General features: G+C 44.2%; 1 protein-coding gene across 5 annotated transcripts in view; it reads right to left on the reverse strand.

Annotated features, from left to right (window-relative positions):
* Positions 1-27,284, reverse strand: part of CTNNA3 (catenin alpha 3) — a 1,028,503-nt gene that overhangs the window by 920,948 nt on the left and 80,271 nt on the right. For 4 of the 5 annotated variants that reach the window (XM_089780114.1, XM_089780112.1, XM_089780113.1 and 1 more), the window contains exon 4: positions 25,677-25,843. The exons of the other annotated variant lie outside the window; for it this stretch is intronic. In XM_089780114.1, the coding sequence (XP_089636240.1) occupies positions 25,677-25,843 (167 nt within the window). The remainder of the gene's footprint in view (positions 1-25,676; positions 25,844-27,284) is intronic. 5 annotated transcript variants of the gene reach the window in all.

Consider the following 27,284-nt stretch of genomic DNA (forward strand, 5'->3'; position numbering starts at 1 on the left):
CGGGCCCCCACCTTCTGCACTGAGAGTGCCAGAGTAGGGAACAGCCCTGACAGTCTCCCAGTTAGAAAACAAGGTGGGTGACTTTTAACAAAGACCTTAAAATGAATGGTGCAATGTTCTCAATACCATTTTGGGAAATGTTAAGCAACTGAAACATCAAATGTGATTCTGGAGCAGATGATGGTCTAAGTGATAAGCTAATTAGGACAGCATTGTCAATACTATTTCTTCATATGCAGGATTGCTGGAGATCCAGCATAGTCTGGGTATTGACTGAAAATGGAAGATATTCTAGGTGACCAAATGACCTTGTTGTCCACATTTTGGACTGGATTCATGGTTCCATTTATCTGAAAACCTGAATTTAAGTTAGAGTAAAGTCTTTTTATCCTGTCATTCAACTTCTTTATCCCCAGCTTTTAATAATGAGGGTCAAAAGTCTCCACATATTTGAGCTTACCTCTGAAACATCTGTTAAAATCTGTTTTGTTGATTGTCATGAGAGCTTGGTTTGGTTGTTGCAGGAAAACTAATTCATAATATTGGCATTGGCATAATACCACTCATACAATGAAAAGTTTTCCTGTAGTTTCTTAAGAGACAGTTTAATTCTACTATGCTTTGTTCCAGGCTATTATGAATAGCAACTTTTTCCAGAATCCTCATAAAAGAGTTGCTGAAGAGAACACTTTTCTCCTGAATAGATCCATTCTTTTGCTGTCTCTCTCAGTTGCAACTTTCTTATACTGAGGAGCCTTGGACCTGTGCTGCGCAGCATCTACAACTAAAGAATTGGGCTGGGGATGGGTAAATAAAAATTCCATCCCTTTGGACGGGACAAAGTACTTCTTGTCCGCCCTTTTGTTTAAGAGTGCAGCAGAGGCAGGGGTCTGCCAAATCTCCTCTCTGCCTCCATGATTGCCACATCTATCGGGAGTGCTATTTTAGCCCTATGAGGGGGATGGAGGTTTTTAAGGAGGCGGCACTGCTTATCCTAAACTTCTGCCAACTAGATCTCCTGACTTATTGCAACTCTTAAACAAATCTTGCAATTGTTTGAGATTGTCAGGAGGCGACACATCGCCTAGAATTACAGCTTTTTCAGGGGAAGATGATGATTGGTACAAGGGGGAAGTGTCATGTTGCTGTTCCTCCGCAACCGATACTTGCCCCTCTTCAGGTTCTAAGTGGTGTGTTTGGGGTGATGAGCTCTGAGGCAGTGGCAGAGGGTGGTGGTCCCACAGCAATGCAGAAACAGGTGGGTATCTGGGTGATGTATAGCCAGAGGGGGACTATCCCCTAGAACGTGACCGTTGGTGATGATAATAGTTGGAGTAGCAAGGTGTACGGTGGCGATGATAACCGTAGTGGTAATGCAATCTCCTAGGTGAAGAACGTCTTGAAGAGTATGCTTCCCTGTGCTCTTTCCAATACGCAGTGTGTGGTGACAGCGTGGGTGAATGAGAAGGTATTACAGTCCCTCTAGACGAAGGTAGTGGGGAAAGAGAAAGGTGCCTCACATAGTGATGAGAATCTCTCCACAGTACCGCATGAAACGTGAATAGAGATCTTCGATGTGGCGAGTATGGGGAATCCTGACGTTCTGCTCAAAGTGTGTGTGGGACCGGTGACCTCAGTGCCAGTGGAGAAGGTGCCAGTGCCGGGGAGAACATAGGAGAAATGGAACTCGGGCTCGGGCTCCAATGTCTGTTCATCTTTGCAGAGGCTTTCTTCAGTGCTGAGAAAGCATCGGCCCACTCTGGTGCTGGGATGAATTGTCTGGGCTCCGGAGCCGCAGGTGCCAGCGGTGCCGCTGTAGCCAGTGTAGGTGCCAGGGTCTTGGCAGATGGGGCTGCCGGTGCAGACATTGGTCTCAGTGCCATTGTGCCCATGGTGTTGGCATCGAAGGTGACATCTTTTTCATTTTTATCACTGGAACTGGCTTTTGAATGCGAAGAGGCAGTGCCGGATATCTCAGGCTTATCCCCAGTGCTCACCCTGTTCAGCAGGACTGGCAGGAGGGAACATGCTGGTGAAGCCCACGTCTTTTTTGCCAGAGCTAACCCTGGGGAGGACCCTCTCTGTTTTTGCATGGTAGCAGGTCCAATGGCTGGAGTGCCTTATCAAACAGAATCATGCGGAGGTGCATTTCCCTATCGTGCCGGGCCCTCGCTGTAACTTCAAACACTGAGAGCATTTCTGCGGCACATGAGTCTTGCACAGGCAACAAATACATGAAGAATGGCCATCTGAGGCCAGCACGGGTTCGTGACATGTGTCACATTTCTTAAAACTGGGAGAACCCGGCATCTTTGGTTCGAACTGAGTCTATTTGGGGGTTGTTGTTGTTGTTGAGGTGGCCCAAAAAGGGCCAGCAATAACGAAGAAGGTTTTTTTTGTTTGTTTTGTTTTTTTCTAAACATGGTACGAACTAAGAACTATAACTATTAACTACAAACTGACTAATATTAACTATAACTAACTAATAACTGTTTTTGATTTCCTGACTAGACAAAGTTGAAGAGAGGAGCTTGCTCCATCTGTGGCCGGGGGCGGCTGAGATGAACTGGCAGGAGCCAGACCATGCGCGTGTGCAAAAGGGTGCGAACAGCAGAAGGCACCAGCCATGCATGAACAGTCTGGCTGACTACTGCTGCTCAAAACTCCGATCTGCGGCACCCAGATGAGCCCGACAACTACAGTGGAGCACCAGTGGGGACATCACTCAAAAAAGAACAAAATGATCTATACATGCCTAAATTGCAAATAACTGTTGAGCAGATGAAATAACACTGACATCAATGTTAGAAGAGCAACTCAAAATCTACTAGAAGAAAATGAATTTTCAAGGCCATTTTACCAAACTAAAATTTGCCACCTAAGATTAGAATTCATAGGGTATTCCACAAAGAATATCTTTCACATTGGTGTACTTACCCCTTGAACATGATGCTTTAGATTTACTCCCAGTAGAGCAGTGCTGTAAAAATGAATTAAAAGGCTGCAGAAACTCAGTAATGACCATTTAAAAACAAAGACCTTTAGGAACATGTTTCTTTATGATGTCTTTGCACAGTCTGACACAATGGACTCCCAAAACTGGGGCTGCTAGGCATATCAACAATAAACAAATAATAATTTGATTAAAATACCTATCTGCCTAATTTGTATTTAGCTTACTCTCATCATCAGCTTTTTCAAAGTGCCTTTATATCCCCTCCATCTTTAGAAATAATGCTAGTTTCTCCAACTCAGTTATATTAATCATTTCTAGTATATTACACAGCCACTTATTCCATATACCTATAACCCTTTGCAAAAAACAAAAGCTCTGCCTAAGCTCCCCATTATCTTTTATTTAGTTTAGAAATTCTGATTTTTGAAATCTTTACTATTATGACAAGTCAGTTTCACACTTTTTTTCTTCATTTAAAGACCTCTAAAGTCACTTCTAAAATCTCTTCTTTCCCCATTTAGAATGAGACCACTTCTATCACTCTTTCATATCTGGGCTGTGTAAACAGCTTGCTTAGAACTCATCTGACTCAGAGTGAGCTTGCACTCACAATTACCCCTTTTTAGTACATGGTTGTGAACCAGAGACACATGTGATTCATATATGCCCCTTTTGCCAGGCTATAGGAGCTCTTTCTTACTTTTTGTCTTCATTGAAGCGAAACTGATGTCCTACCTTCTACCAGGTTCCTTGGCCCAGATATCCCTAAGAGGATGCACCCTCCAAGCAGTGTCTTCTTGAATGTAGCCTATTATGAACTACAGGCAGTCCCCGAGTTATGCAGATCCGACTTATGTCGGATCCGCACTTACGAACAGAGCTTTCTCGCCCCGGAGCTCGCAGGCAGCGGGACTACCCAGAGCGCAGCGGTCCCGCCACCTCGACCTCCGGGGCAAGAAAAGCTGCTCCGGGTGCCCCGGTCTGCTGGGAACCGTCTCCAGCAGACCAAGGACACCTGGAGCAAAGCCAGGGAGGCAGAGGGGTCCCACGCCTCTGAGGCTTTGCTCTGGCAAAGCCTCAGAGGCGCGGAACTCCACTGCCGCTGCGGCTTTGCTCCCCGTGTCCCTGGTCTGCTGGAGATGGTCCCCAGCAGACCAGAGGCACCGGGAGCAAAGCCACAGCAGCGGCGGGGTCCCGCACCTCCCCGGCTTTGCCACAGCAAAGCCTCAGAGGCGCGGGACCCCTCCACCTCCCCGGCTTTGCTCCCCGTGTCCCTGGTCTGCTGGGGGGGCGCAGCTAGTGCGCCCCCCCCCCCCAGCAGACCAGGCTTTTGTTGTGGACTCTCAGGTAGGTCCTGCAGGGACCTATCTGGCAGCCCAACTGTTCTGTCCCAGGCTCGAGATTCAGCCGCTGTTGAAACTGATCAGTGGCTGATTCCAGGAAGCTGGGGGCAGAGCAATTCTGCCTCCAGCTTCCTGTAGTCAGCCCCTGGTCAGTTTCAGCAGCAGCGGCTGAATCTGGAGCCAGTTCCGACTTACATACAAATTCAACTTAAGAACAGTGATAGAAATGTAGCCGTGTTAGTCTGGGGTAGTTGAAGCAAAATGCAGGACAATGTAGCACTTTAAAGACTAACAAGATGGTTTATTAGATGATGAGCTTTCGTGGGCCAGACCCACTTCCTCAGATCAAATAGTGGAAGAAAGTAGTTACAACCATATATACCAAAGGATACAATTAAAAAAAATGAACAAATATGAAAAGGACAAATCACATTGCAGAACAGAAGGGGGATGCGGGGGGGTGGGAAGGGGGAGGAAGGAAGGTAAGTGTCTGTGAATTGCTGATATTAAAGGTAGGGAGAGTGGGATGTTTGTGAGTTAATGGTATTACAGGTGATAATTGGGGAAACTGTCTTGGTAATGGGTGAGAAAGTTCAAAGTCTTGTTAAGTCCTTGGTGATAAGTGTCGAATTTTAACATGAATGACAGTTCAGAGGATTCCCTTTCAAGTGCAGATGTAAAAGGTCTTTGTAGCAGAATGCAGGTGGCTAAGTCATTTAGAGAGTGTCCTTTCTGGTTAAAGTGGCAAGAAACTGTTTTCTCTTTGTGATCTTGTCTGATATCTGTTTTGTGGGCATTAATCCTTTGGCGAAGTGTCTGAGATGTTTGTCCAATGTACATAGCAGACGGACACTTTCGGCACATGATAGCATAGATTATATTTCTGGATGCGCAGGAATATGTGTTCTTGATCTTATAACTTACTTGGTTAGGTCCAATAATGGTATCAGCAGAATGAATATGTGGACAAAGCTGGCAACGGGGTTTGTTGCAAGGGAAGGTACCAGGGTTGGTATTAGTGTGGTATGTCCTGTGGTGGTTGGTAAGAATCATCTTGAGGTTAGGTGGTTGTCTATAGGAGACTATGGGTCTGTCTCCCAGAGCCTCTTTGAGTATGGTATCCTGTTCCAATATAGGCTGTAGTTTATTGATAATGTGTTGGACAGGTTTTAGTTGGGGGTTGTAGGTGATGACAAGTGGTGTTCTATTGTTGGTTTTCTTGGGTCTGTCTTGAAGTAGATGGTTTCTAGGTATTCGTCTGGCTCTTTCAATTTGCTTTTTTATTTCTCTGGGTGGGTAGTTGAGATTTATAAATGCTTGGTAGAGATCCTGAAGCTTCTGGTCTCTGTCAGTGGGGTTGTATAGCCAAGCCCTTCGATACAACCGCATCTGCTCTAACCCCACTGACAGAGACCAGAAGCTTCAGGATCTCTACCAAGCATTTATAAATCTCAACTACCCACCCAGAGAAATAAAAAAGCAAATTGAAAGAGCCAGACGAATACCTAGAAACCATCTACTTCAAGACAGACCCAAGAAAACCAACAATAGAACACCACTTGTCATCACCTACAACCCCCAACTAAAACCTGTCCAACACATTATCAATCAACTACAGCCTATATTGGAACAGGATACCATACTCAAAGAGGCTCTGGGAGACAGACCCATAGTCTCCTATAGACAACCACCTAACCTCAAGATGATTCTTACCAACCACCACAGGACATACCACACTAATACCAACCCTGGTACCTTCCCTTGCAACAAACCCCGTTGCCAGCTTTGTCCACATATTCATTCTGCTGATACCATTATTGGACCTAACCAAGTAAGTTATAAGATCAAGAACACATATTCCTGCGCATCCAGAAATATAATCTATGCTATCATGTGCCGAAAGTGTCCGTCTGCTATGTACATTGGACAAACATCTCAGACACTTCGCCAAAGGATTAATGCCCACAAAACAGATATCAGACAAGATCACAAAGAGAAAACAGTTTCTTGCCACTTTAACCAGAAAGGACACTCTCTAAATGACTTAGCCACCTGCATTCTGCTACAAAGACCTTTTACATCTGCACTTGAAAGGGAATCCTCTGAACTGTCATTCATGTTAAAATTCGACACTTATCACCAAGGACTTAACAAGACTTTGAACTTTCTCACCCATTACCAAGACAGTTTCCCCAATTATCACCTGTAATACCATTAACTCACAAACATCCCACTCTCCCTACCTTTAATATCAGCAATTCACAGACACTTACCTTCCTTCCTCCCCCTTCCCACCCCCCCGCATCCCCCTTCTGTTCTGCAATGTGATTTGTCCTTTTCATATTTGTTCATTTTTTTTAATTGTATCCTTTGGTATATATGGTTGTGACTACTTTCTTCCACTATTTGATCTGAGGAAGTGGGTCTGGCCCACGAAAGCTCATCATCTAATAAACCATCTTGTTAGTCTTTAAAGTGCTACATTGTCCTGCATTTTGCTTCAACTTAAGAACAAACCTATAGTCCCTATCTTGTACGTAACCCGGGGACTGCCTGTACTGTCTCCTCCACTTCTCACAAAGATCTTGTAAATGGGTACAATTCTCTTATGTCGCCCTATGATATAGCAGATTGCTTCTTTTAAGGAGAAGTGGGATAGGGCCACCTGGCTCTGTTCAATTATCTGATCCAGCTGAAGGGGATTTGTAACCCCTATAAGAAGTCAACAGAGCTCAGTGAGAGAGAAGCTGGCTGCTGTGACTCATGATGGTGCAGACTGAGAGGCCTCTACAGCCCTGCACCTACATTTGTTGGGGAATAGCTTTCTCCTCTACTGCCTCATTTTTCCCTTAGTTCTACAGGCCAATCATATATTCACATTCTTCACACACATGCAGGCCATTGGCCTACTTCCAGCATTCCAGGAAGGACTAACGCCAGACCTAAATCTCTTTTAGGCCCTTCCCTCAGGACACGTTTATTAAATCAAACAAGAAAAATAGCAAAATAACTCAAAACAAAGCTATTATTCTGAAAAACATAGGCTACAGAGACCAAGAAGTCTTTCTCTGTAGCCCTCTCCTCCAGAGCCAGCCCCCTCCAACTGAGCATTCTCAGTCCTCCCCAGCTGTGACTGATAAATGAACAGTGCCGTCTAGCTCCATGCCCCTTAGCCCTTATAAGTACACATTACATTATTACAGATCCCTGTGCCATAATAGGAGAAAGTGAAATGCTCCTTCTTTAGTGATTCCCATATTATGAACTGGGACAGAGATACTTCAGTTTCCTTATTGTGGTACTGTACTAAGAGAAACCCATTCCCTAACAACAGTTTATTAGAATAAAAGAATCACTAAATCATTTTACACTTCCTAGGGAATCTGCATGATTTGTAAAGTCACCTTGCTAGGAGTTATGGGACAGCTTTCATAATCTAGGAGAGATTGCAGGAGTGGTAGTATATCCATTTTTCTGCTGCAATAAAAGGTAACCATTTCACAATGTCCTATTCCGAAGTAGTTGTTTAGAATGTGCACTACTTTTGTCATTTATTTTACAATAATTTTGCCATAATCTATAGGGTGAAAAAGTACATAGACATTAAAATACTGATACCAGAAACACAAACACAAAAATCTTTTTCCCCTCCGTGGCATGCTCAACTTCAGTACTAAAATGTCTCTCAATTTTTTGAGAGCCATCTCTCATTGTGGGCTTGACCCAAAAACTGTGGAAACACTACAATTGTGTTTGGTTCAAGACTATACTTACCTGCATTCATATTTATTTTTGATGTTACATTGCATCATACTGGGGAATCAAAACTGCAAGCATACTTCACTAGCACAAAACACCAGACTAGAATGAGATAAATAAGGGCTTATTGCAGCACACCATCACGTTCTACTCTGACTAGCAGTGGAGCAAATAAAAAAAATAATACCAAAAAGCATGAAGCACAAGTCAGCTGAGGTTATTCAAATATTCTCCGTTTTTCACTGCTCAGAACATATAATGCTTACGGGGGCTTTGCAGGAAGAGGAAAGGCAGATCTTCCCAAAGAAGCCAGGCTTTGCATGCAGCGTCTCATTTCCTACCACTTTTCTTCCTCTTTCCCTGATAGTTTGCTAGTTCTTTATACATATTACTGAGTCTTCTGAGGAGTCTGTGAAATAGCTGTAAATTTTAATAGTTAATCTACAAACAGGACAAAGAGAAGAAAGAAAATATGTTGGATCGGTAGGATCTGAAATATATTGGAGGAAAGACAAGCTGGTGGGTTCTTTGAGTAAAGTTTTCTTCCCTTCTTGCTTTTCCCCCCTGATCAATAGGTTCAAGTAATTCCACCAGTCTATTAATTCTCTTAATTAAACAATATTGAGCATCACTTCTAAAGTGAATGAGACTGAAAATGGACTGTTGAGTAAAAATACTATATGAATGGAGGCAGACTTTAGTCTGAACATATTGTTCACCACAATGATGAAGTTATATAGAAGGCAAGAACGTTAAAAAAAACAAGTGGTCTTGTAGCACCTTAGGGCTTGTCTACACTACAGGGTCAGTTCAAATCTACTACTTTCGAGTTCTGGGCACCTGATGTCAGAAGTCAAGGAGCTGTGTCCCCACTGCAGGCAAGAATCATATGTGCTCTGAGGTACCACATCCACATCCACATTCACAGAGCTTACCTTGGACTCAGAGCCCCACAAAGCACTCTTGAGAGTGCACCCGGATGGCCAATACTGCCAGTTTCTGCTTGGTTTGGAAAACATTCACTGGTGCTTATAGGGACTCCTCTCCCTGCCCGTATCCCACAAGGCACTCCTCCACTCCCTCCCCCTTTGTGGGACACAAATGGGCACTGCCACCTTTGAGTTAGAGCTGCTGCAAAGCAATGCCATGCTCATGGCTCTTGTGCTGTGCCTCATGGTGCAGTACTTCAACAGTGCCTGCATGTTGCTCCACCAGGATCAGGACAAGGATGAGGAGCATGATCCCTGGCACAGCCTGCAGGCCCTGCTACTGTGCACGCCTCTCAATCCCCTAGACACAATGGAACACCACTTCTGGCTGAGGGAGACGACCTCGGACTGGTGAGACCACATCATCATGTAAGGATGGAATGATCAGCAGTGGCTGCAGAACATCCGCATGTGCAAGGCCACCTTTCTGGAGCTCTGCAAGTGGCTCACCCCTGCCCTCAGGCGACAGGACACACAACTGACACCCACCATCCCCATACAGAAGGGTGTGGCCATCCCCCTGTGGAAGTTCACCACACTGGAAGCTACCACTCAGTTGGGAACCAGTTCAGGGTGGAGAAATCCACAGTTAGGGCTGTGCTTGTACAAGTAGCCAAGGTCATCAACTATGTCCTGCTACAGAGGGTCATCACTCTGGGCAACGTGGACACCGCCATGGACAGCTTTGCCAAAATGGACTTCCTCAACTGCAGGAGGGCCCTGAACGAAAGACTCATCCCCATCCTGGCCCCCTGCTTTGGAGTACATCAACCGCAAGAGGTACTTCTCCATCGTGCTGCAGGCACATGTGGATCACAAGGGATGCTTTAATGACATCAGTGTCAGATGTCTGGGAAAGACACACCACACCTGCATCTTCCAGAACTCCTTCCTCTTCTGAAAGATGCACGGTGGCACTTTTATCCCCCACTGCGAAATCAGAGTGGGAGAGGTGGACCTGCCCATTGTGATCCTGGGTGATGCAGCCTACCCTTTGCTCCTCTAGCTCATGAAGCCCCACACGGGCTGCCTGGACCCCAGCAAGGAGCAGTTCAATAACAGATTGAGCAGGTGTAGAATGGTGGTGAAATGTGCATTTGGGCATGTAAAGGGGAGGTTCAGGAGTCTCCTGGCCTGCTTGGACCTCAGTGAATGCAACATCCCTTTCATGGTGGTGGCATATTCTGTGCTCTACACCCTGTGCAAGAATAAGGGGGAGACTTTTCTGCCAGCGTGGGGGGACTGAGATAGAACACCTAGCCAGGGAGTTGGAGCAACCGGACACCAGTGCCATAAGGAGAGCACCGCAAGGGTCTGTGCTCATCAAAGAAGCCTTGAAAGGACAGTTTTATGCAAAACCAGTTCTGAGACTCTTCCCCATGGTTCTCCACAAGAAGCCCCTGCATTCTCTGTGTGTGTCTTGCATCCCCCACCCTTCCTTTCCCCTGCCCTCCCTTCCTATGAAGAGCAAACAATAAAGAGACTGTTAATCAATAAACAGGAATCTTTATTCAAGGGACATACAACAGAGGAGGGAATGGAAAAAGAACCTGTAATGGTGAAGGGGGACTCAGGTACAGGACTAGGACTGGCACCTGCCTCCAGGTGGCTTGGAGGCTCCAGTTGCCCTCCAGTTGCCCTCGGTTCTGGGGCCTCACCAGCCCCTGGGGACTAGTGCAGGGGAAGCCATAGGTGGGCAGGGATGTGGCAGGTGGCCCACTCCATTCATGCTGCCATATGCTCATCATTGCAGTGAAGGTGGAGAACATGGTCTCATGCTGGTGCGCCAACTGTTCCCATGCAGCCTCTCTCTCTTCCCAGTCAGCTCGCCACTCCTCTCAGTGACCTGATCCAGGTGCTCAACCCTGACTTCCTGAACAAGGGAATGCAGGCAGACCATCTGCTCCCTCATAAGCTTGTCCCAGGTTCTTTTTTGCCCACAGATCCTGGTCAGGTGGGTTGATATAGTGGGTGGTGTCCCAGCTCTGAAGAAAAGATACAAAGTCAGTCATCACAGGACACACTGTGTATGAAGCCTAAACCTAATCTCTGATCCAACAGCAAAGGTCTCAGTTCAGACAATGGAGATGTGTTTCAAGCAAAGCCGTATGTTGCCTGTAAAGCAGACATTTTCCAGCTGGTGCACAGACATCCAAAGGAAGCATCGCAACATCCTCGCAGGCATGATAAGGTACCAGCCAGGCTAGGAGCCTGTGGGTGCGAGGTGGGATGGGGTGGCTCACCTCCTTACTGTGTCCAGCACATGCTGGGTCTGGCACTCGCAGTATCCCACAGAGAGAGAACTTCTAACTCTGCCCACTGGAGGGGGGGGGGATGTTGGGGGAAGGTGTGTGAGAGCAGCAGACACTGCTTGGCAGAGAGAGTGCTACTGCATTTCCCTCCACTTCCTCCTCCCAGCAGGTTCCCATGCAAGAAATCAGTCTTCTCTGCATCATCCCACCTGATTGGGTGTGAATGCTGACTGAGTCTGAGCATGAACCTGGGCCATATGCTGCACTGCTGTGCGCTGCAGACTACTTACTGGTGGCTTGTTGTGGGAAGGTGTCCTACCACAGAGGCCGGAATAAGGCCTCTCCGGAAACCTTGTAAGAAGGATTGAGTGCTTCCTGTGGGAGAGCTTCATGGAGCTGGAGTGCTCCAGACTGGCACTCCATCTGCAGACACATGAACACACTGTTCTGTGACCCCCTCGCTGATTAGGCCAAGAGATGAGCACACAACCTGTCCCCACTTGTAGACAGAGAACGTTAGACAACTCACCAGAAGTGCCCTCCCCAAGGTTGTTGGTAGCCTGGGAGACATCCTGGAAGGGATGAACCGGCTCCAGAGAGAGAAGCAGCTCATAGCCATTGTTGCCTGGCTGGCCTCCTCCTCCTCCAAATCTTTGACCTCCTGCAGGTTGATGCCAAGCATGTCTTGTCCAGACTCAATGACCACAGCAGGGGAGATGACTGGCCCCTCTCCCAGAATGGCATCCAGCTGTTCATAATAGTGGCAGGTGTTAGGTGCCACCCCAGAGCATCTGCTCTGCTTCCTGGCTTTCTGGTAGGACTGGCACAGCTCTTTGATTTTGAGCCTGCACTGCTCCAAGTTCCTATTTTGGCCTTTGGTCGAGAGGCTGGCGGGGATCCTGCCGCAGATGTCGGCATTCCTCTTCTTGGTGCAGAGTTCATGGAGGTTGGACTCCTCCCCAGACACCTTGATGAGCTCCTGGATCTCCCTAGACTCCGGGCTGGAGCTCTTCTGCATCCCTGGGCAGTGGGGGCTGTGGGAGCAGAAGGGCTCACAGCTGTCAGTATGTCCAAGGAGACCTTGGGATGCTCATGTTGCAGCGTGCTGCTTGCTCACACAGGATTCACAAAAGTGGCCATGTGAGGCAGGCACTTCCCAGGTCTTCTAAAGCTCTTATGAAGAAAATAAAATGAAAAAATATCACCAATTGCTTCACTGGTAACTGCTTCATTTGTTCTGTGTGAGACACTGTGCTAGGGCAACTGCGCATCACTTGCTGGAAGGTGTTAATGCAGGTGGGAGGAGGGCTGCACAGAACCCTGGCCAATGAGGGAGAGGCTTTCAATCAGGGGGTAGCTTGCTGGGGCAGCCCTGTATATAAGTTGCTGCCCAACAGATCGAGACAGTTAGGCCCTGACCAGGGAAGGTGCAGGACCTAGTTCCCAGAGAAGCACCTGAGCTGTACTGCAGGCTCAAGAGGACTAAAGGAAGGAGGCTCCTGCAGTTGAGGAGTGCAGGACAAGGCTTCCACCAGAGGGTCACTGGGTTGGGAGTAGTGGGTGGCCTGGGTCCACCCTGTTTCCTCCTTGCATCACACCTTGCCACCAAGCCATGGCCCTTACAAACTGTGGCTTGCTCCTGAGATGAAGGGGCTGGGCTTGGAGGCCACAGTAGTAGGTGAAATAGGGAACTGCTGATACCTTCCAGAGAGGAGGTCATGGCCCATACAGACTGTGGCTTGTCCCTGAGTCAGAGGGGGGAGGCTTGGAGGCCACAATCAGCCACAGAGTCAGCAGAGATGCAGGACTGCAAATAGATCACCAATGGAGAGGCTTAGAGACAGAGAATGTGTCAGTCAGTGTATCTCAATTCTCTAGACTCATGGAGAAAAAATAATCAGTCAAGTCAGCTGAAAGTAGTATCATGCCATCAGAGTACACTCAGTCACAGAGTTCATGCTGATATTGTTAGTGTGTGTAATTAGATATTCAGTTGAGAGCTTTCTTGGACGGGAGTTTCTATGCAACCAGAGAGGAGAAAAGAAATTCTTCCATACAGTTTCAATTAAGATGATCTTACTAAAACTGGGTATTCTTCAGCCATCTAGTTACTCATAATCTATACTGCAAACACAATAACTTATGCAGTGCATATGTATTGCTTATTACAGCTAAACACAGAATGAAATGTGAGATTATATGAGATTTCTCAGGAAGCTAACCATATTACTATTGTTTTTTTCTTCTGTATGCCATGATTTTCTAATAAAATTGAACTTTAACAATTCAGATTGCTTTTCTATAGTACAATGAGTGGAGAAACACTGCTTGAAGCATCCCATTTTAATAAAGAGAAACTGGCTTTGAAATGTTTCATCAAATAGTGTGTTAAACCCAAGCTCTACTAAGTAAGGAATACTATTAACCTTCAGCAATTCTTCAGTGTATGAATTTCAAAATAATCCATCAAAATATATGGATTCCATGCAACATAATTCATATAATACATTAAATATGTAACTGAGTACTTAAAAAATACATTGCCAACTCCCTTTGACGATGTACCATATTCTTTCATTTTTATATATACAAAAAAAAAATCTCTTCCTTCATCATTATTTTCATTTTATTCCTTCTATACTGAATGATATAACCTTTAAAATTAATTTTGGTTCAAGGATCAAACTCCTTGATTTTATTCTATGAAAATTACAAAGCTTAGAGCCATGGAAATGAAAGGCAAAGAGCTTTCTCATCTCCCTCAAATGATTAATGACAGTTATACCGTTCAGACCCTCATGAAGAAATAGGACAGTATGTTAGAGATATTTGTTTTGGAACAGCTTCAAAGAAATAATTTTTGAGGCATATTTTAAAAGTACTTCTAAGTGATATGCACTAGCAAGCATTCAGAATATTTGAGATGATACAGCAAAGACAAAGTTTGCTTTCCATGCTGCAGAAGCTTTATGGAATCTAAATGTATTTTGCTGTACCAGATCCACAATGAATAAAATTTGAATTTTCTAAAGCAGTTCTCACTTATAATACTTAATAACTTTGTTTTTTTCAAAGTCAGGTCTCATTTAACTATCATTGAGATAATAAAAATAACAACTAATAATTAACATTCTTATTCATAATAAATAATAACAAACATATACGAGGTTGTTAATTACCAAAACTATTGTCACCTAGTGGCTTTTCAGTGGCATGTGTTAAAACTATTTGGTTGTCTCAACCCATTTCCTAATGAATAAGTGTCAGTGTAAAAAGACACCATTAAAACTGGTACCCCTTTGGCTGACTCAGCAGACAAAGATTATATTATCTCCCTCCAGGACAGAGCCAAGGGAACATTGGTTAGGCATTGTGGGGAATTTGTACTACAATTTAATTTATTCTGTGCATTAATATGCTGGAGACTGACTTCCTCTATCAATTTGGCAGTTTAATGAAACGATATTGAAATACGTGAGAAAGACTATAATTTACTTTTTTGTGCAGATTCAGTATTTCCAAAAAATGCTTTGAGTCATTTAATGATTTTTCAATTATTGTTAATTCTCTCTGCCCAATGAAAATTATATAGTGACTCAGAGTTCTTTAAAAAAATCTATACCCAAGAATACCACCAGATTTTAGTTATTACTCGTATTAAGCATACTAAAAATGTTTAGAACACGTGCCTTTAAGATTATGAAAACGTTTTCTTGTATAAAAATGTAGGAGACCAACAGGATACTGGCCCTTTAAAACCGGAGAATTTCATGAGGGAGGCCATTTCTTTCATTCCACATGTCCAGGGAGGCAGACAAAGACAGACAAATAATTAGAGCAATAATTGGAAGAGAAGATGATCCTCAGGAGTAATCAGTGTGTGGGAGAGGAAATGCACAGGACCATCCTGTAACATTCTTTTAAAACTTCAGGAGCTTTTCTGAATGTCTAATGTGATGGGGTCAGGCCAAAAGAGTACAAAGAGAATAAATGGAAGGGTGGTCTATTAGCCTCAGATTGAGTACATCTCTGTTCCAGTGGTAAATCGGCAGGGGCTAGTCCAGAATCAGCAAGAACTTGCCAGAATCAGAGCAATTAAGCACCTGGAGCTAATTAAGTGGGCTTACAGAGTCAAGTGAACCATGGCCAGTTAAAACACCTGGGGCCAATTAAAGAACCAGTTGAGACTGGTTATAAAAAAAAATGCTTCTCTGCAGTTAGTTAAGTCTAGTTAAGTCAGTGAGGGTATGTCTACACTACCCCACTAGTTCGAACTAGCGGGGTAATGTATGCATACCGCACTTGCTAATGAAGCCCGGGATTTGAATTTCCCGGGCTTCATTAGCATAAGCGGGGAGCCGCCATTTTTAAATCCCCGCTGCTTCGAACCCCGTGCAGCGCGGCTACATGGGGCTCGAACTAGGTAGTCCGGACTAGGTTCCTATTCCGAACTACCGTTACTCCTCGTGAAACGAGGTGTACCGGTAGTTCGGAATAGGCACCCTAGTCCGAACTACCTAGTTCGAGCCCCATGTAGCCGCGCTGCACGGGGTTCGAAGCAGCGGGGATTTAAAAATGTCGGCTCCCCGCTTATGCTAATGAAGCCCGGGAAATTCAAATCCCGGGCTTCATTAGCAAGTGCGGTATGCCTACATTACCTTCCTAGTTCGAACTAGGAGGGTAGTGTAGACATACCCTGAGTTAGTAAGTTGAGGGGAAGGAAGGAGGACTGCAGAGAGTCTAGGACAGTGATCAACAACCAGTAGATCAGGATCTACCAGTAGATCTTGTAGATTCTGACAGGAGACCCTGACTGGTTTGGCCAGGAAGCTATCAAGAGCTGGCACTTCAGTTGCCCCCCGCCCGCTGTCATGCTGCTCCTGCCCTCTGCCTTGCAACTGCCCCCTGGGAACCTCCTGCTTGCTGTGCAGGATTTGGTGGGAGAAAAGGGGGTATCCTTCCTCCCCCCACTTTTGTACCTTGTTTCCACACAGAGAGAAGGGGATGGAGGGAGCTTGGCAGTACAAAGTACAGCCATTCTTGCGCAAAAACTTGCCTGCTGTCTATACTGCACGTGCATTCTTGTGCAAGTATATTTACAATACAGTGTTGTAAAACAGGGCTTCTTCCAGAAGAGTTATTCCTCTCCCCACGAAGAAGCAAGAGGTCTTCCACAAGAGGATAGTGTAGACAGGCAACATGAATTTCTTGCGCAAGAAGCCCCTATGGTTAAAATGGCCATCAGAGCTTTCTTGAGCAAGAGAGCGTCCACACTGCCATGGATGCTCTTGCGCAAAAGCACATGCCAGTGTAGACGCACTCTTGTGGAAGACTTTTTGCGCAAGAACTCTTCTACAAAACAGTTCTTGCGCAAGACGCTGCCAGTGTAGACGTAGCCACACTGTCTTATCTCCTGACCCAACACATACGTTAGGGGCTGTTGTTACTTCTTTTTCTCCTTGCAAAGTGGGTTATTTTTGGTTTTTGACTGATCTGTGCATTTCATAATTTTCATTTCTCCCTTATGCTTAAATTTAATTATTTGAGTAGTGAGCTTAACCTGTCATGGATGGAGTAATTATCCCTGTGGTAATAGTTGCTCCTGGAAGTGAGAAAAGCTGAGCAGGGGGTCTCCACATGCTGTCCTTGCCTACAGACAGCATTCCTGCAGCGCCCATTGATCAAAAACAGAGAACCGTGGCCAGTAGAAGCTGTGGGCTCAGTGCCTGTAGATGAGAGGCAGCACATGGCGCCATGGAGCCATTGCTGTAAATGCCAGCTGCTTTCAGGAGTGGCACAGGGACAAGGCAGGAGTAAGCCTGCCTTAACCCCACTATTCCAAGAGCTGGAAACCATCTCAGTTAAACAGTGCCCAGCCACAACCTGCTTCCTGAACCCTTGTCCCAGCCCTGAACCTCCTCCTACACCCAACCACTTGCCTCAGATGTGAGTCCCCCTGTACCCAAACTCCTTTCCAGAGCTTGTACCCGGAAATCCCTCCTGGACCCCAGTCCCTCACACTGGGCTAAGCCCAGAGCCCCTCCCATACTCCAGACTCATTGGCTCAAGACCAGAGCCTGCACCCCAAACTCCTATCCTAGCCTGGTAAAAGTGAGAGATGATGGGAGAGAAGGGGGGATGGAGTGAGCAAAAAGGGGCGGAAAAGAGGCGGGGCAAGGGTATTTGGGTTTGAGGTATATCTTACATTGCACTTAAATTGAAAAAGTGATCTTGTGGTTAAAAAGGTTGGAGACCACTAGTCTAGGAGGAGCAAGCACCAGCAGAGTCCAGTGGGAAGAGCCTAAGGTAAGGAAAGTGCTGGGGAAGTAGTCCAAAGATTTTGTAGCTGACTCACAGCTGGTGTTGGAGATTTCCATAGGCAACTGCTATTACAGGGCCTTGGGCTGGAACCTGGTAGAGGGTGGGCTTCCCTGCAAATGGCTTCCCCATTTCCACTTGGGGCAAAGACTGGCTGGGGGAAAGAAAGGGTTTTACACAGCGCTGTATGACTTGGGGATCCACTGAGACTGGGGAGTTTGGTTTTCTTTTATACTTTTATGCTAGCCAATGATGAGAGTAGCTCAACAAACAGCAAGCCAATCCCCTAAGTATGGTGCCTAAATGGAGGGTTGTTGTGAACCTCTGAGGTAAGCAATCTGCCTGAAAGTGCAAGACCCACCAAGTTTGAGTAGGAGTTAGTCCCAGTAGGCAAAGGCTCCCATCTCTACCAGGGAGTGCAGTCAGGTGCTGAAGTCAATGCTTCTACCTCCAGAATAAGTTGTGATGCTGTATAGAATCTGAGTGACACTTTATAATATTGTCGATACTAATATTATAAAACTGCAAAGAATCTGACCAGATATATCATGTAAGGTATCTGTGAAAATGTTATGATTTGCCAAGTATGATGATGTTGTGTTTATGTGTGTATCACCTTTGTATTGTGAATTCTAGCTATATTTGGCATACCTGTGCTGTATTTTATGGTATATCTGTTTCAAAACATGTGGGCTGTGTCTACACTGCACCCCTTTTCCGGAAAAGGAATGCAGATTAGACACTTCGGAATTGCAAATCCGCGGGGGATTTAAATATCCCCCGCGGCATTTGCATTTACATGGCTGCCGCTTTTTTCCGGCTTGGGGATAAGCCGGAGAAAAGCGTCATTCTAGACGCGATTCTCCGGAAAATAAGCCCTTTTCTGGAGGATTTCTTATTCCTACTCCCCAAGCCGGAAAAAAGCGGCAGCCATGTAAATGCAAATGCCGCGGGGGATATTTAAATATCCCCTGCGGATTTGCAATGCCGACTCGTCTCATTAGCATCCCTTTTCCGGAAAGGGATGCCAATGTAGACATAGCCGTGTTGTGTTCCTGGGTGACACCTCCAGCACTCCAGCAGTGAGCCTAGTCAATGGCGTGTCAAGGGCCATCATTTGCACAAAAAAACCATTAAAAAGAGTCAGGGACAAATTGAAAAGAGTCCTATGGACAAATAACTCTAAGGCATTTCCATGCCACATGCAGTGAAGCTTGTGTTTGGGACACTGGAAATACAAACCGCATAGCAAAAAGGATTAAAAGGGCAGCTGCACCATCCCCATTTTGTCTTCATTTCTACTTCTCAGCTCTGGGAGTAACTTTTCTACAAATGAAGCGCTGAACAAAGGATTGAATGGCCTATCCAAGATCTAGATATGTTTCAGAGACACTTTCAAGCCAGCAAACTCACCATATTGCTAAGAACCTGATATATGGATTTTGAAGTCTCTGTATGTATCTGATTCCTTTACCATTTAACGACTCTTCTTGTTCTTTTTCTTTAGTTTGAGACACTAAGGGAGTGTCTATACTGCACTGTTATTTCAAGATAACGAGTGTTATTTTGAAATAACAATGCAAGTGTCTACACAGCCATTCTGTTATTTCAAATTAATTTTGAAATAACCGACAGCTTATTCCGAAATCTGTAAACCTCATTCTATGAGGAATAATGCCTACTCTGAAATAGCTATTTCGAAATAATGCATGTGTAGATACTCCACTGCTACTAATTCAAAATAGCCCTGATGAGGGGCTAAGTTATTTCTCCCCAGAGCCTCCTGGGGCTCTAAATGAGATAACACGTCTACATTAGGAACGCGTGCCTCAGACTAATTTTGTGGCTTCTCTGAAGTGTAGATGTGCTATTTTGGAACAGCTGTTCCAGAATAGCTTATTTAAAAATTAGTGCACAGTGTAGATGTACCCAAAAGGACTGGCTGGCAGCGTGGCACTCTGGGTAAGACCTGACCTGGTAACATGGCTGACTCTTTGGAGTCAGAAGAGCATTTGGTATATGTGAACAGAGTTTTTAAATAACTTCTCATTGTACTGGACTGAGGAGCTGACTGGAAGCCGGAATGCAATAAAAGAGGCTGTGTGATTTCTTCTTCAGGTTCTAGATAACCAGTGTGGGGGATCAGAAGCACAGTTTGAGAGGAGTTGGTGAGTTTAACCTCAGTGTTACTCCCAAAATTGGTGGTTATCTTCTCTCTCTTTTGCAGCTTAACCTAATCTTGGCATTTTTAGTGTGGACTGCCCCAGGCACACTCAGATCACATAAGGTGCTACTAAATATGAGCTATTAAATACATGTACAGGGCCAAGAAAAGGAAGCTGAAAGAACTATATGCAGTTATCAATATAATGTCACTATATTTTATAGGCTAACTATGTAAGTTTTGGAAATCACAATGCAAAAACTGGAAGAAAATCTCTTTACACAGGGTACTAGTATTAAAACAGGTAGCAATGGAATTAAGTGAAAGAAAGAATCTAGCTTATCTAATAGGTTTGCATATTGGAACAAGAGCATGGAACAAGTTGCCTAATGAGGCAATAATTAATAATTCTGGTCAAAGTAGGGGCAGAGACAGATGCATCCTGGAGATGAATGCCTAGCTGCAAAGATAGTGTCACCAGGTGGGCTTTGGGTTTCCTTGACCACAGGATGCTGTTCCAGGAAGAAAGACTGCTAAGCAGAGAGGAGGCCCACTTATTGAGGAATGGGAAAAGAGTATTTGGATACAGACTGGCTAACCTAGTAAGGAGGGCTTTAAACTAGGTTCAGTGGGACAGGTGACCAAAGCCCACAGATAAATGAAAAACATGAAGACCTGGGAGATGGGTCACAATGGGAAGGACCATGGGCTATAATAGCAGAGATAAAGGAGAGAGAAGACAGAGCTGGGGGAGGGGGAGCAAAATCAAATCAGAATCTTAGTGTTCTGTATACAAATGCAAGAAGTATGGGGAATTAGCAGAAAGAACTTGAAATGCTAGTAAATAAACAACTATTAAATAGTTGGTATCACAGAGACTTGGTGGAGATAGAGAGAAAGAGAGAGAGGAAACAAGACTAAGAAAAAAAACTGAAGACATATGCAACTGAAGTTGGCAGTTTTTCAAAGGTACATTATTAAGGGTGCAGTAGCACACTATTCCACTGCGTAGAAAAAATAGTAAGTATCACAGGAGACCACACTGGCTTAACTGGGAGATCTTGAATTATATAAAAATTGAAGAGAAGTTCCATAAAAAATGGAAACTAGGTCAAATAACGAAGGATGAATATAAATAAATGACACGAGTATGCAAGGGAAAGATTAGAAAGGTGACAGCACACAATAAGCTTAACCTAGCTAGAGCAGTGATTCCCAAATGGGGTTCCGTGGAAACCCAGGGTTCTGCAAAGTGAAAGGAAGGGTTCCGCAAGAAAATTCCCTCACAATAACATTTTATGATTTAAAAAATAATTAATATGATATGATTTTTGTTTTTAAATATGTGCAATTAAACTAAATATTGATCTCATGCACTTGTTTAGCATTTGTTTATTGCTGTCCTTACTTATTTGTGGTCTACTTTTTCAGGTCCATAGACTAGACTGTTATGAGGGGTTCTGCAAAATTCCTTTGAGTTTAAAAAGGTTCCGTGGCCAAATAAAATTGGGAAACACTGAGCTAGAGACATAAAGGGTAAGAAGAAAACATTCTACAAATATATTAGATGCAAGAGGAAGAGAAAGGACAGAGTAGGTCCATTACTCAACGAAGAGGGAAAACAATGACAGAAAATATGGAAATGGTTTTGGTATTCACCAAGAAGTTTGTTGATGATCGGATGCCTAGCACAGTGAATGCTGGAGAAAAAGAGGTAGGTTCAGAAGTTAAAATGGGAAAAGAACAAGTTAAAAATTACTTTGAAAAGTTAGATATATTCAATTCACCACGGCCTGATGAAAAGCATCCTAGAATACTCAAGGAGCTGGTTGAGGCGATATCTGAGTCATTAGCTATCATCAGGGTTCAATAATTATGGCAATCTACTCACCCATGGTGAGTAGATTTTAGCCCGGCACGGTGCCGCAGCACAGTCTGCGCATGCGCAGCGTGCCAAACTGCACGGCTGGCAAGTGGGGCTCACAGCCGCTTGTCAAGCCCTGGCTATCATCTCTGAAAAGTCATAGAAGTTGGGAGAGATTCCAAGAAGACTGGAAAAGGACAAATATAGTGCCTAACTTTAAAAAAAAAAGAAATAAGGACAACCTAGGAAACTATACACCTGTCAGCTTCACTTCTGTTCCAGAAAAGATAATGGAGCAAATAATTAAGGAATCCATTTGCAAACGTCTAGAAGATAAAGTGATAAGTAATAGCATGAATTTGTAAAAAAACAAATCATGTCAAACCATTCGAATACCTTTCTTTGATCGGATAATGAGTTTTGTGGATAATGGGGAGAAGCAGTAGACATGGTATACCTAGACTTCAGTAAATCATTTGATACAGTCTCACATAAGCTTCTTATCAATAAACTAGGGAAATACAACCTAGATGGGGCTTCTATAAGGTGAGTACATAACTGGCTGGATAACTGTTCTCAGAAACTAGTTATCAATGCTTCACAATCATGCTGGATGGGCATAGCAAGGGGGATTCCACAGGGAACAATTTGGGGACCAGTTCTGTTTAATATCTTCATCAGTGAGTTAGATGATGGCATATAGGGTATACTTTTAAAGTTTGCAGATTATACCAAGCTGGGAGGGGCTGTAGTTGCTTTGGAGGATAGGATTAAAATCCAAAATAATCTGGACAAACCGGAGAAATGGTCTGAGGAAAACAGAATAAAATTCAATTAGGGGACTGTAGATGTTGCAAGTTAGTCCTGCCCCCCTGGTCCCTTATCCTGCCTTCGTAGTGGGGGAACCAGCTCCATCCCTGGGGCAACTGGGTGCTAGAATGATGTCAGGGTGGGTGTGGCTCAAGCCCAGAACCCTGGGGTCCCCAGGCCAATGCCCTATCTCATTTACAAAAAAAAGCACCCCCTCACAGAAATTCCTGTGTACAGGGCTATATTAACACGAGTGTTGTGAGCAAGATGCAAGAAGTAATTCTTCCCCTCTTCTGTGTTGATTAGGCTTCAACTTGAATAGTGTGTTCAGTTTTGGGCAGCTCATTTCAGAAAAGATGTGGAGAAATTGAGGATCCAGAGAATAGCAACAAAATAATTAAAGGTCTAGAAAATGTGACCTGTGAAGAAAGATTGAAAGAACTGGGCTTGTTTCATCTGGGAAAGAGAAGACTGAGTAGGGACACAATAGCAGCTTTCAAGTGCCTAAAAGAGTGTTATAAGGAGGAGGGAGAAAAATTGTTCTCCTTGGCCTCTGAAGATAGGACAAAAAGCAATAGGCTTAAATTGCAACATAGGAGGCTTAGGTTGGACATTAGGAAAAACTTCCTAAACTGGCAGGATGGTTAAGCACTGGAATAAATTGCCTAGTTGTGAAATCTCTATCATGAGCAGGTTAGACAAACATCTAGGTAGTGCTTGGTGCTGCTGTAAGTACAGGGGACTGGACTCGATGACCCCTTGAAGACTTTTCCAGGTCTATGATAGCACACTACTAAGCATCTTTAAGCAGATGCTAAATATACAAAAATAGAAGAAGGCTCTCTCCCCCTGATGCAGGGGGCAAAAAACAATGATCCAGGCTCATTATCTGATGCTATGATGAGTGTATTACTGAAGTTTCTTATTCACTTGTTTAAAAATAAAATTTGTTAAGCACTTGTTCCACTGTCCAGCCTTGAAGAATTGTCTATATTGGACAGAGGGATTTTATCTTAATTGTCTGTTAACTGTGGTTAGCTAATATATTGGCACAGCAAACAAGAAATTCAGTTTACTACCACAAATATTTAAAAAGTGAATTTAAGTCATGCATATTACTAGTGTGAAAGGAAGGAGAAAAGTCCCCAGTTGGGACTCTTCACTGTACAGGAAGCCGGGTGTGCTACAATGCCAGCTCTGTACTAGCAATCTCTTCTGGCTTTGGCTAAATGCACATTTGCAATAGAGTAGGTCTGGCCAGAGCACAAGTGCACTCTGGAAATGCCTGCTGCTGGAATGTTCCCTTGGGAGCTATTGAAGCTGGGTGATAATTAGAGCAGCCCTGAGGCATCTCTACTTGTGACATGACCATATCAGCCTGAGGGTAGAACATGTGTGTATAAAAGTACAAGTAACATGTCACCTTTGCCCAGTTTCGCTCCTTGTTCTCTAAAAAGACATGTTGAAATTGCACTTGGTTTAATCTAGAGGTGTTACATATTTTGTTTCCCTCTCTGACCATCACAGTTATCAACACAGCTCTGATTTCATATGTATGCAATCAACCCATAGTTCAAAGAAACATTAGAATGATATTAATTGAATACATTTCAACAAATTAATTCAGGGAAATAATCTCAAGATATTCTGAAAGAAGAATTTTCTTATATATTCTCCAGTAACCAATATACTGGAAACAATGGCAGTTTTATAGTAACTGTGATGGGATGCATAGGAGACTGAGGCCTGTGGAGAGGGGGGATGCAGAGGGCCACCCAGAGGGGTAGGAGGTGGCGTGAGGGATCAGGCACCCCAGTTAGAAAATTTAAATTTTGGCAGGGACACAGAAGTGCGGTGCCTCTCTCGAGAGCTACCACGAGTCACCTATGATGCACCTATAAAGGTTAAAACACCCTTGGGTGAAGGATGAGCTGGGACTCAATCAGAAGGAGGCTACAGACAACCAATCAGAGCCTACCTGGACCCTATAATAAGGGTTCCAGGAGAGGAAGCACTCATACTTGCTCTAGCTGTCAAGCAGGAAGGACCTGGCTGCCTGGAAAGCTAGAGAGGGTACCTGAGACAGAGTGATGCTAGGGAAGGGCAGACAGAGCCGGGGAGCTCTGGCTAGGAATGTGTTACAAGTAACTTACAACATTGTTTCACATATTCAATTAGGGAAGTGTTTCTCAACCAGTGCTAGGAGTACCCTTAGGGGTACTCGAGAGAAGTCTGGGGGGCATAACAATACAACTGAAATTTGGAGAAAATGGAATTTTTGTTTTAAGTTTTACAGCACTTTATTATTTTTGTACTTTTTACACCCAAAAATTTCATCATCTGCCCAGCTACCATTAAGTTGTTTAAACAAATGTGTTGTAATGGTAGAAAAAAATTGTGTGTCTGAAAACTGTAGGCATTGGGGGTACTTATAATTTTTTTTTTTTTTGAAAAAGGGGTACTTTATAAAAAAAGGTCGAGGAAACACTGAACTAGGGAATATAAAATAATGCAACTTAAAATGTCACTGTAGTGGGTCTATATTCCTTTCCTCTCAGTAGTTGTGTATCAAATTTGTTCAGCTTACAGGATTTTTTTTTCTAAATGCCAACTTCACCTAGTATCTTCATTGCATTTGGTCTTATGTACTTTCACCTGTAAGAGACTTGTAACTGGGTTGCAAATTCTGTTGGTGATTAAGAGGAGAAGCCAACATAGCGTATCTACATTGCAGGGCTTAACTCAAAATAAGCTACACAAATGGAGCTACGTCAATTGCGGATCTTATTTCGAAATAGCTTATTTCAAAATTGGGAGCATCTCCACAGCACTTATTTCGAAATGGAGCACTCTTCCTCTGACTTCCCTTTTTCTTTGTACAGTGAGAGTTACCAGAGTGAGTAAGAAGTCCTACAGCTTGACAGTATTTTGACAATATTTTGAAATAACTGCCTCCTGTGTAGACACGGACTATGTTATTTCAGAATAGCGCTAGTTATTTTGAAATAGTGTTGCAGTGTAGACATACCCTTACTCATCCACTGATTGTATTGGATCTGCATAGTAGCAGGAGTAAAAAAAATGATTAAAATTTTTTGTGAAGAAATTAAACATACATGATCTGAGATACAAATAGGAAAAAAGTATATTGCATCAGAAAGTGGCATCTGCCATCACTTCTCTGACCATCACCACACTGAATTAGCACAGATTCCACTTACCACTGTTAAATGTTGCAAAAGGTATGCCACATCAATCATGTCTGCCAGAATCAGAAGTCTAGTGACAGCAGCTAGAAGGAAGCATGCTGCTTGAACAACAGCTTTCCTTTTAGGCAGATAACAGGGATCGTTTGTAAATTCCCTTGCTGTTACGCTTAAAGATTCACCTGCAAGATAAATCCATACATTTTCTTAGGGTACATGCCAAGTCTACAAATGCTAGGCAACATAATTTAACTGAATCATTTGGCATATTGAAAGTGTTATGAGTTGAACTGGCATGTTATTAATGCCTTACAAAGTGAACCATGCACAGGTGTTCTGTGTGATGGGTGATACTTACCTAGCTTTGCAGTGCTGTGGAAGAGATGTTCCATGGAGAAAGAGACAGAGCCCAAAGGTCCATCTAGCCCAGCATCCTGCCTGACAACAGTGGCCAATACCAGATGCCCCAGAGGAAGGGAACACAGCAGGGAATCCTCACATGATCCCTCTCCTGTCACCCATTTCCAGACAAACAGAGGCTAAGGACACCATTCCTACCCATCCTGGCTAATAGCCATTGGTGGACCTAACCTCCATGAATCTGTCTAGCTCTTTTTTTAACCCCGTTAAAGTTCTAGACTTCACCACACCCTCCCGCAAGAACCTAGCTCTTAATTTTGACAGACTGAATTCTCATACACTCAGTCACATTGGCTATCAGACAGAATGTGCCAGACCTATGTATTGTAACTGCTGCTTTTTCCATTACAGTATACTCCCCTTCTGACAGCAGCAACAGAACCCAGGAGTCTGGAAGATCAATTTTTTTCTGCTTTATATAAAGCTATTATATACTCCAGGAGTAAAATGGATCACATTCCTCTCTTGGGGTACGTCTACACTAGCGCGTTAGTTCGAGCTAGGTAGGCAAATGAGGGCAACCGGAGTTGCAAATGAAGCCCGGGATTTAAATATCCCGGGCTTCATTTGCGTGTTCCCGGGTGCCACCATTTTTAAATCCCCCTTAGTCCGAACTAACTGCCCACAGCTAGACGCGGCAGTTAAACGTTAATTCAAACTAACTCCTTAGTTCGAATTAACTGTTACTCCTCGTGACAGCTATATAAAAGTAAGCAACAATTCTTCACCTAGGGCAGGCCTAGGTGAAAATATGACCCGCAGGCCGGATGCAGCCTGCCAAGCCACCAGATCCAGCCCAGAGCCAGTGGGGAGCTCCAGGCAGGTTCCTGTGCTTGTCCCACACACCACTCAGAAATGTGGCTGTGGGACGCTTTCTCTGAGTCCAGAGGGGAGGGAAGGGAAGGGAGAAAGATTCAGATGCTGCTCCTACCCCCAGCACAATCCCATTAGCCAGTTTCTGGACAGACAATGGCCAATGGGAACTGCCTGTTTGAACAACAGGCAGCCACAAAGCACAACCTTCCTGCTCATTCACTCAAGCACATGGCCGAGCAGGCAGAACCATTTGAAGCTCTGCAAGCCTTTAACTCTGCAAGCAGGCAGGCTGGTAAGTCTCCTGGTGAGAACCTTCCTCTGGCATTTCATTCCCTCCCTTCCCCAACTCTCTGCCCCCACACTCCTGCCCCACTACTTCATATGCAT

Source organism: Pelodiscus sinensis, chromosome 8, assembly GCF_052426305.1.
Source record: "Pelodiscus sinensis isolate ZL-2025 chromosome 8, ASM5242630v1, whole genome shotgun sequence".
NCBI classification, from domain to species: domain Eukaryota; kingdom Metazoa; phylum Chordata; order Testudines; family Trionychidae; genus Pelodiscus; species Pelodiscus sinensis.